We start from the raw sequence: 11,536 nt of genomic DNA on the forward strand, positions 1-11,536 counted from the left end.
ATGCATTGATGGTATAGAGCTAGATCAGCTGCCCCAGCATGATCTTATATAGCTAGTGCAAAGTCATGCTTCATGCATGCCCCCTCCCCCAATCAATGCATGTACATGGTAGCATTACAGGCCTAATATATATTTTTTTAATTCCCAAACTAGACTCCTCTTTAGCTACCTGGCTATTGCATTGCATTGCACAGGGAACAAAAGTTAGCTTCTCACCTCTTAAATTGACCATGAGGTTTTAGGATATGACCAAATATCAACTTGAATCCTGAAAACTGACGTGCACGACTCGTGAGGTGCATGGAACTTGCATATATAAGTGCATGACAATGATAAGTCAGCTGCATGTATATGTTTAAGTGGTTATAGCTGCGAACATGCATGGCTATATATAGTTGCGGCTATGCCTTAATTTGGGCATATACAATTAAGATGACACGTGACGAGCTGAACACACCCCATTTTGTGTCACTAAGACTTTCGGCACGATGACGTTTGAGAAACAGCTTCGTCGATGTCCGCTCTGAGTTATATTCACTAGTGAGGTGAGCCGGAAACACTAATAGCTATAGTGTATAATTATATGCCACATGATAATGGGAGTTCGTCGACAGACACATGCGTGCAGAGAAAGCCTGATTTGAACTGGCAAACGAGAAGCTAAAGCAGTTCTAGCGACCCGATCTAGCTACATATTTTATATTTTGCTCGTTGTACTGTAATTAACCGTGCATGTCTTTAGCTAATTCGGTGTTGTACCAGGCTTGCCCATGCCTGCATGCATGCGATTGGGATGTTTGTAAATCGAGGATTTGTATAATCAATAACTAGTCTATAGGACTTGCAATTCTTCATGATTTCAAAAAAACTTTAGGACACTTCAAATGATTCTGTACTCTGCATACGGGCGGGCGGTACATTTCCATTATTTCATTATAAGATTGGCAGCTTTTCAAGCCATCATGGCACAACTGCCACAAAAAGCTGCATAAAAGCACACATAAGCTTGTACCTTCCTTAATTTGTAAGTTGCAAAATAACAGAAACGTGAAGTTTGTGCCGACTTGATAGCACTGCTGACACTGTTTCAAGATGGCTTTTACTGAGCCTGCATGTCAGTATAAAAGAATAACTAGCTAGATGCGGGCGGTGGACGGCAGGAAACAGAGTGGCATACAATCACGTCTGGTCACTTTAGGATAACAATTTGTCTATGGGTCTTCTCCCTGCAGCACAGGCTCTGCCTTCTGTGTACACCCTCCAGTGCCTAACTGGTAAAGTAGATAATAACAATAACAACCACAGCCCTATACAGTGGTCGATTTCGATTAACTAATCATAGGAGTAGAATAAGATTGAAGTGTTAATAATAATAATAATAATAAATATCTAGTTAATTTGTGACACAGAGTCCTAGCAATGCTGAAATCAAGTGTCCACCAATTAAGTGATTGGGTAATTTATTTAGCGTGTATAGCTATAGCTATGTCTATTTTAATTTCTAAGCATGACTTAATGTGTGTATATACTGTACAGCATACAGCATTAAGTGTGCCTGTTGAAATTGTAACTGCGATTGTGTGTGCGTGGCCGAGTAAAGTGAGTGTGGGCAGGCAACAGTAAGTGTGTATTTTACAGGAACCAAGAAAAATGCAATTTTCATGCATCCATAACTATCAATAGTGCCTAAATGGAATTAACCATTATGAAAACTCCCGCTGAATAACCTTCTATTCCAAAGTTGAGTTGAATCCATGCACCAGCAGATCCTGGATATACATGCAATACTTATTGTACAGTACGATCAGTAGGGATCATGAAGATTTGTACCACTTGAAAACCAGCATCACGCTTCTTTCACAATGACTTGACAGTGTTGGTTAGAGGCCCAAATATGCCTTCAGAGTAATTATCCCAAAATGCCTATCATTACAGAATTTTAAGCTTTAATTAACCAGATTTTCTATACTGACCAGCTGATGCCTTCGCCCTTCAGCCATCATAACCCATGCAACTACAGTACAGCTACAGGCTCAATTTCTTTACTGGCTCACAGTGCTAATAGGCCCAAGATGTGCCTTCAGTTTTGCCACATGTTATGTGTCCTACAAGGTAACTTGTATTATATGGTCAAATTTCTGTTCCCTTGTGTTAAAACAGCTCACAAATAAGTTTTGTAAATTAATACTCAGTTATAATTCTAATGGATGCTGTGGCTAGAAAAAAGCAAAGAAATTCTTGAGGCCTCCTATACCATTTTAGGTACACACTTGTGGGTACCAAATAACCTGATTATCTAATTGCAGCTACTGTTACAGTACCATAATCATACAGTACAATATAGTACTGTATATTAGGGATCATGAAGGTTTGGGATTTTCTGTCCAAAAATGCATGTCATCCTAACACAGCCTCACAAAACTTTCATGGCACCTTGGCAGTATTATTTAGGTATAACCAAGTCCAAAAGTTCCTTCAGTATGACCTAAAACACTTCCACCAATAGGTTGCTACAAATCTTTTTAAAACTATTCAGTAGAAGTTTCTACTGCCTGACTGATGCTTTCAGCTAGGCAATCATAGCATGATAATGGCTAAAGCTATACAAGCTTGTTTTTTTTCTCTGTTCAGTATTGCTTCACCCCAACAGGTGCCTTTTGGCACGCCTTACATACAATGCATGCTTCATGGACTTACCTGTGTCCTCTTTTGTGTACCATATATCTTTGCTGACAGCACAAGGTGTCAATTAGTGGTAGCATCATGCGATGGCTTCCCTACATTTGTAACGGGAATTGTCTGAGATTTCTGTTGTGGCTGGATTGATTGCAGAGGTCCTTCTCCTAGTGTTCTTCATTTGTAATGTTGTGTAATGGGTTGAGCATAGCTGAAATCAAAGCGTAATGGGCACTTCACTATTTCAGTAATTGAATGTTGGGGCATGCGTTCAGATGATAAACAAGCCTGGAGCCATTCTTCTTGTACCGCAGTATGTGTGGATTCACCAGCCAAAATAATAATGTTACAAAAAATGTAAACAAACAAGCACAAGTACACTGTTATAAGAAGTAGTTATACAAGAAACTATTCAGCAAAAGAGCAAGAAGCAGCAGTCTCACATGCATGTACATATATAATCAGTAAGTAATTGAGTGGTTTGAATTATAGGGTATATAGCAGCCTGTCATTTCATGCTTTTAACAACCAGTACAAGTAAGAATTTTCAGTCTGATTAGGAATAAAAGTAGGGAGGTTGCCTACACCTGAAGATATACTACTGGACATTTATTCCCTACTTCAGTCAATACCCATGACTGAATAAGCGATAATATGGTCACTAGTATGTCTTCAGGCGTAGGCGACCTCAAACGGTGCATATATGAACTTAATAGGTTGCCATCTGTAGACTAGCAGCACTATTAGCAATCAGCAACAAAAGTGTACATCAGCCAATAGCATTAGTATAAGCTGCTGCATCAAAAACATCAGCAGTTACTGTAATGGTATGCTCAGTAATGTCGGTGCTGATGCAGCAACGTCACCACGCATGAAATTTTAACATCAAAAGGAACACAGACTTTACACTGGCCATTTTGTGTCACTCCTATGGCATTTTGTATGACATTCATATTTCCGAATTTACAGTGTATCGTATGTAGGTAAACTGTATAATGATCTCAGCAATCAATTCAAGTATGTATAACTAGTATACATACAGTACCAGTAGCTATAAATACATTGCTGCTGTAACATACATGGGAAGCAATACTAGTGGTTGTGGTCATATAAATGACCTTAAAAGGTAACTTAGTGCATACGCTTCATTTCATATCTTTTCAAAGATTTTCATGATGAGTAGGGCAGGGTGCCATTAGAACAGACATTCAGTGATGCATGAATCTGCATATCAATAAGTTTATAATGATTTATTGCTTTTGTTTGTATAGTGTTCTTGATTCATATAAGTGCCTCAAATTTTTATGATGTGTGTATGGTATGCAAAGACAAAGCAAATTATATAGCTAAAACTGCAATCGCTTGCTTTGAGAAGCACTGTGTACAGGCTGTATAGCATATGAAGGATGTTTCATGAGTACTATAGCCCACACTGTTAAAAATGAAGTGCTATGATAGCACCTAAAAATGCTAAATTTTGACTGCCTCACCATGTTATCACGAGTTAATAGTATTAACTCTTGATGTTATGATATGGTAAAACCTGCCACCCTGCACTTTACTATTTCAGGATGAATGCATGGTAATAACAAATTAACTATTATTAGTAACAGTTGTAAAAACCGAGTCACATCCAGGTCAATGGGTCAGCAGTACTGATCTGTCTTCAATCTTGATAATTTTCTGTCAGAGGAGGTTGGACGCATTCACGTGAGCTGTACAATGTTACAGCAATTATAGCAAGGGCAAAGGAAATGATAGATGCTTGACTTGGGAATATATATATTAGGGAAATCACTCACGACCATGGTATAGCTATTCCTAGAAATTTACATTTTTTTCTACAAGCTATGAGATTATTGAGACTATATTGAAATTATTTAATACCAAACAATATGATTTGTACAGTTATGCCACTTTTCCTAAGCAAAAATATTGTGAATATCTAACTTATGGTTAATTGCATGCATCTACATAGTAGCTACGGCGGTATATCATCTATAATGTAAACAATGCATTATTATCAGATTTTATAGACTAACCAGCACTGTTGTCAGAAGTGAGAAGCATATATATTGACAAAGATGCCATTTTGGGGATCACATAAGCCAAAACTGTTGGAACATGTTGAATTTGCAATTATTGAAGACCTCACAATTACAGATACTGTGCTAGGTAGGGGGTCATATGGTATTGTGTATGCTGCAGTGTATGATGGGAAGCCATGTGTGGCTAAGGAGATGCATCCTTACTTAAGAGAACTTACAAGTAAGCATGGACCAGCAGAAGTTTGTTTCAAGGAGATAAATACACTTAGTGTGTTGAGACATCCTAGCATTGTGCAATTTCTGGGCGTTTATTTTAAAGATAAACTAGTATCACCTATACTAGTGATGGAGAGAATGTGGATGAATTTGTTTAGTGTACTTGAGCAACGATCTGACCAACTACCACTATTAGTAAAAGCACACATCCTCTATGATGTAGCTTGTGGTTTACAATATCTTCATGGTCAGAAACCACCAATAGTTCATCGTGATTTAAGTGCCAACAATGTTTTGGTAACAGAGAGTTTGGAAGCCAAAATAGCAGATCTAGGACAAGCCAAGGCTTTGCTAAATTTAGCAGGGCAGAAATTATCAACTGCACCAGGTAATGTGGCTCACATGGCTCCTGAAGCTCTGAAGCATACACCAATATATGATTCCAAGATGGATATCTTCTCATTTGGTTGTACTGTTCTTCATACTATCACAGAATTGTTTCCACAGCCAACTGACCAGTTTGTGATGTCTGAAAAGTTCCAAAATTCATATGTAAAAATGACAGAAATAGATAGGAGGAAAGAATTCATTGACCAGATGGCTAACAAAAGTAGCTTACTACGGCAAATTGCAATCCAATGTTTGTATGATGAACCATCCAGTAGACCTGTTGCATCTAAACTTTGTGAAGAGCTACAAAGGTATATTAAGGGAATGGAAACTGAGTCAGAAGTTGTAGCTAAGCAGTACAAACAAAACAAACTGGATATGTTATCATCGCTTCAGAAAAAAGAAAGTCAATTAGAGAGAAATGTAAAGCTAATTGCAGCACTAAACAATGATCTAGCTATAAATAGAGAGTCGCTTGCACAGAAACAAAAGCATATAACGACACTACAAGAACAATTACAAAGTGTCAAAAATAAATTGGAGCAAATGGAAGTTACCCAATTTAATTTTGAAAGAGAGAAAGAATCTTTGCACAAGGAACTAATTAAACAGAGTGACCTTAACAAAGAACTTACTATGACTTGTAAAAATCAAGGAGACAGGTTGAGAGAAGACGCAAAAGCAAAACAAGAAGAAGTTAAAGCAACTAACAAAAAGTGTGAAGAACTACAGCAAGAAATTCAAGACTTGAAAACCAAATTGAAGGATGAAATACTCATAGTAGGAAGTTTGAAAGATGAATTGCAAACACTACAGCAAGAGAATCAAGAATTTCAAAACAGAGAAACAGCTGAAAAACAAAAGCTAGCAAATTTAGAAGATGAGTTGCAGAAAGAGAAAGACAAAGTTGAGCATTTCAAGCAAAAAGAAAATATGCTAGCAGCAGCCAATGAAGCTCATGCAAAGACAAAGGAAACTCTTGAAGCGCAATTTGATGAAATAAAAGAGACATTAGAAACTAAATGTGAAGAGCTTAAAACTAGCATGGAAAAGTGCACAGAGAAAGAGCACATGATGGTGGATTTGAGAAAGAAGTTGGAAGACAAAGAAAGTAAATTAAATAAGTCCGTTTTGCAGTATAATAAATTGCAAGAGAAATATACAGTACAGTACACATGCAAAAATGATCAGCATCCGAAACCTCTTAATTCATCTTCTGCAGCAGAGCAAATCAGTCAGCAAGAATCACAATTACTCCAGATGATTTTAGAGTTACAGGATGTAAATGAGAAAGAACATCAACAATTACAGCAGCAACTGTTACCATATTCCAACACTTTGAAGATGCAAGAAGCTCAAGTGTTAGACTTGAAAAAGAAATCATCTTTGCAGAAACAGCAACTTGAAGAGAAGTCATATCGGTTGAGCACTTTGGAATCCTCTTGCAGTGAGCTGCAGGAATCTTTATATACCAGAGAAGAGAAATTAAAATTTTTAGAAGATGGCAGTGTTATCCACAACAAACTAATAGAAAACAATGACAAACTGAACAAGAATCTTGGGAAGGATCTAAAGAGTAGGGAGGAATCTTTGAAACGAAAAGACGAAGAGATACAACTACTAAAGAAAGAACATGCAGATGAGATAAGCAAGCTTCACGTTCAATATGCGCGAACAATTGAACATTTAAATAAAGATATGGAAATGTACAAGACTCAGGCAGGTCAAAGAGAGCTGAACACATTGTTGCAGGAGAATACTCAATATAATTCAGATCTGATGAAGAGTACAGATGAGAAATTCAAGAAGCTGGAAAATGAACTTAAGAATTCTCAGAAAGTGATGAAGAGACAAATCAAGCATCTGGAAGGTGCTATCAAAGAAAAAACAAAGTATATTGAGAAATTGGAAAACAAAAGTTTAGATGAGCAGACTTTTAAGCATTCTTTCAATACTCATTGGCACCCCTTTGTGTCACTGCCACTGAAAAGAGTTAGGGCTAGTGCTGCTGCCACCAAAGATAAAGTGTATGTAACTGGAGGATATCAGGTAGTGAATCCTGATGGTGAAGACTTAAATTCTTACTTGAAGTTCTTGGAGAGAGGTAATGAGGTGTTCTGTTTCCACACAGGAAAGTGTAGGTGTGATTCCATAGCTAGTCCAGTAGTGTTGGGAGGTGTAGTCAATGTCAATGGTCAGTGTGTACTGGTCAGTGGAGCTGAAGGGAACACTCTGACTGGGAATGTGTATGTGTTGTGTGAGGAAGGATCAGATGAGCAATGGAAGAAATTCAGTGAACCTGTCCCAACTCCTCGGATACTGCCATGTGTGTGTTGTTATGGTGAGAGGTGGATGATCGTGTGTGGAGGATATGCCTGTAAAGAAGGATCCAATTTATTAAAAGCTGTGAATGTGATGGAGATTCTTGACACCACAAAAGGAGAATGGTTCACATTATCAGAGAATAATTGTCCGAATGTATCATCAGTTTTGTGTTGTGCTGTAGCAGGCCAAGATGTGTACATCATCGGAGATGGTATAGTATTTAGTAGTAATTCAAATAAACTGATAACAGCCTCTACAGGAAAGTCAGAAAGTAATGTATCACTTTGGTCTGAGGTTGACATAAATGCGGTAGAAGAGTTAAGTGGACATCACAAACCATTTAGTGTGGTAGACATTAATGGACAACCGATGATTATTGCCAGTATTAGTGGTAGTGAAGATGATGTGACTTGTGTTCTAATGAAGGACACAACAGACACATGGAGGAAGATGAGTGAAGTTGTAGAGTGTCAACATTGTTCAGCTGTGGTAGTGACTCCCACACTAGAACTACTCCTGTTTGGAGGATCAGAGAAAGTATCTTCAAATATGGCAACTAATATTTCTCAGTGTGGTACTTTAATTCCGACGTTAGCATTTTACGGTGAGTAACTACTAATGTACACTATGCATGCACGTGATATCCATTACAATATTATTAGACCATCTACCAGTAATAAAGAGACCAAGTAGCGATTCATTCTCTGGAGGCAATTCATTTGCTGGAGAGGAGCTTTTGATCTTTGAAGGTTTGCATTGATGTTTTTATGATACAGTAATTTACTGGCTTGCAATTGCTCTGCAGAAAATGTTTCAAAAGCTGACGTTGATACACCTGCTGATTTGTCATTCACTGGACCCATCCACACTAAACAGTTTGACCACAAAGGAGGAACATTTCAGTCTCCAATCCACAAAGTATCAATAGTGGTTCCTCCTAATGCTATTGATGATGGTGAGAAGGTTACAGTTTACATGGGAGCCACAACAAGTGGACCATTTGATCTACCTGAAGATTGTAAGCTAAGAAGTGCAGTAGTGTGGCTGGGTAGTGGGAGTGATGTGGTGTTGAAGAAAAGCATAATAGTGGTAGTACCTCATTCAGCAGTGTTCACTAGTCCCCAACATCACTCCATGATGAGGTTCCTAGTATGTGAAGATTGTGAAGGTCCCAGGTATAAGTTCGGGTATTTGATGGACAACTATGAAATTGACAACAAACAAGGATGTATATGGTTTGAGCTTAATAAATCTGTATTGATGGCAGTTGCTGCTAGTTCTAACTGTAAAGTTGAAGATGCTGAATCAGATGATGAATTCTACGAAGCTTCAGAAGATGTTAGTACATCAAATGGAGCAAAATCTCCTGTATTGACTCGCAAGGCACATCACCAGGAATGGTCTTCAGTGGGAGAAATACCTAAAATTCCTCCAGTTCGATACCTTGCCAAATTGTTGTGGCCTTGTGGACCATTACCAAATAGCTTTAGAGCTGATATATTTTATTTGTGTAACATTCCTACAGAATTGTACAAGGTAACTGTACACATTAGCTAATAAGAACAAATGATGAATTAAAGGTAAATACACAGGTGAACACACTGTACAGAAAAGCTTACTATGAAGATAATGGAGCATATCCAGAAATAGTGGAGACAGAGTTTATGGTTGATGGTGATGGTACTGAACTGAAGTGTGTACTCCCTTGTAGTGGCTCTAGTGAGTGTGACTGTTTATCTGGTTGGAGTGTGACTCAAATGAATGACATCAGTGAAGTAAGTGGTAAATCACGTATAGTTACACTTAACATAAAAAATATGTTCATCATACACTGTATAATAAGTCTATATTCCTTCATCCATCACGTAGGTACAAATAGAGAAAGATATTTCCCAATACAAATGTGAATCTATGAAGTTGTCATTCAAATTCACATGCCTTCAACCAAAAGCTGACCTAACTTGCTGTTTTGCATTTGAAGGGGTGAAACGACTTGCAAGGGGTATCACAGATCTGTAAGTGTTTTTTTTTTTAAAATCACTAGAGCTATATATAAATTCCTTGTAACAGGGTTCCTTTTTGCATTCGCAAAAAATATGGAATTTCATATGATAGCATTCCCTTTATTGTAGAGCAAGGAATCTATGATGGAGCCAAAGGTAATAAATAGCTAAGCATGTGGTTTGTTACAATGCTAATTGTTGCATATAGGGAACAACAGTTAGGACAATCATGGAAGAGATTATTGCTATTAACATACTGATACATAACATGCCAATGTTTAGTTTGTTGTGTTTTGTATCTGCTACAAAACAGTTTTTAGGTATATGTATATTTTATTTCATTAGTTGAGTATGTATATACCAGTATGACACATATTCTTGAACATAGCTATTTACACAAAGCGGGAAATAGATGCAGCTGTAGGTATTGCAGTCATTTTTGGCTCAATGATGTGTAACAAAAAGATGGGTATTTTATAGTAAAATGGGAACAACTGGTCTGCATGGTGTCTATCCTAAGCCAGCAGGTAGACCATGAGTACACATGTTACAACTTTGTGACACTTCAAAGACCTTTGATGTGGTTTGAGTGACTTTGATGCAGTCTGGTATTCATCCAAACCTTTAAAGTGAATTAGATATATATATTATGATGACCACATGCAAGTAGGCAGGCCTGAATCAAAATAATGTCCTATATACTCTTAGTTCTACAAAATATCTTCCACTATATACTGACATCTCTTAGTGTACCAATTATAATTGTACAGAAGTTGTTCCATTTTTCATATTTCCTAAGCCACCACCCCCAACGTACAGTACTGAGAAACTATGCACAGCCAACTGCTGTTCTGCTAAGTGCAGCAGCAAAATATGTGGAATGTTCTATTAGAGAGTATTCACTTTTAGACTGTTCTATTAGGAAGTATTGCAAGATTTGCTGACTGCTCTATTAGGGAATATCTTCAAGGTATTAAACCTCAATATTTTAAGGCCGAGGCTAATTGACACCAATCATCAGTGTTAATAAGTGCCATCTGAAGCTGTTGGACAAAAACTTGGACAAAATGTCAAAGAAAAATGAAAATTGCACTAAAGCATATCAGATCCCCAACCCCTTCACCTTTAGCATACTCCAGACCACTGTGCTAACCATTCAACTACCAGTGCCAGCTACCAATTTCTCTTCTTTCCTACCTTACAAATGCAGGTCAAAAAGGATGTTATATTTAAGAACCCTAAAGCTAACACTGAAGTTTCCCTGTCAACCATAATGACATCTTTAGCTGTCTAGGCCTGGCTTTTCAAGGATTGTCACTTCACTCCCTACAACCCTAGCTCGCCTCAAACTCACCAAAACTTACCTTCATACAACCAGTGTGTTTGATGTTTGAGTTGCTTGGTCAGTGTCAATAGCTTTTAGTGGCACCTACTGATACTGATGATCGGTATCAATATAGCTTTTGGTGGTGTTGATTCATACCGATCGTTGACATCAATCATTGACACCCAGATTAGTGAATTGTTCGGATTAGTGAGCCCATTGGTTATTATACAGAACCTAGTTCAATTACTCTAATAGAACATACACTTGTTACAAAATACTCTAATAGAACAGTGATTCGTACTGTTCAGATCACTGGAGTTTGGATTAGTGAGGATCCCCTGTAATGCACACTCCATACAACAGGAAAAATCAATTACGCGGGTGGACAAACCCCAAAGAGTACAACCTGTTATCCTCAACCAAATCCACTAAAGTATAGGCATCATTTTGTGTTGAAGCGTTCTGATTAAGAATTCACACATACTTAGCCTTTAACTGGTAATTTTACAGAGAAGTACGTGAAAAACCTTGTTTTCCCAACATTTATTATG

General features: G+C 37.7%; 1 protein-coding gene across 2 annotated transcripts; it reads left to right on the plus strand.

Annotated features, from left to right (window-relative positions):
* Positions 1–440: 440 nt before the first annotated feature.
* On the plus strand, positions 441–10,058 carry LOC136240142 (uncharacterized). Of its 2 annotated transcripts, none has more exons than XM_066031024.1 (8): positions 441–545; positions 4,704–8,259; positions 8,318–8,404; positions 8,461–9,191; positions 9,248–9,430; positions 9,525–9,670; positions 9,726–9,814; positions 9,867–10,058. In XM_066031024.1, exons 2-8 carry the CDS (start codon positions 4,761–4,763, stop codon positions 9,878–9,880), a joined length of 4,749 nt encoding a protein of 1,582 aa, XP_065887096.1. In that variant the 5' UTR covers positions 441–545; positions 4,704–4,760; the 3' UTR covers positions 9,881–10,058. The 2 variants fall into 2 exon arrangements, with proteins under 2 accessions (XP_065887096.1, XP_065887097.1); XM_066031025.1 differs by having other exon boundaries at positions 458–545; positions 4,713–8,259.
* Positions 10,059–11,536: the final 1,478 nt, after the last annotated feature.

This window comes from Dysidea avara, chromosome 12 (assembly GCF_963678975.1).
Source record: "Dysidea avara chromosome 12, odDysAvar1.4, whole genome shotgun sequence".
Taxonomy (NCBI): domain Eukaryota; kingdom Metazoa; phylum Porifera; class Demospongiae; order Dictyoceratida; family Dysideidae; genus Dysidea; species Dysidea avara.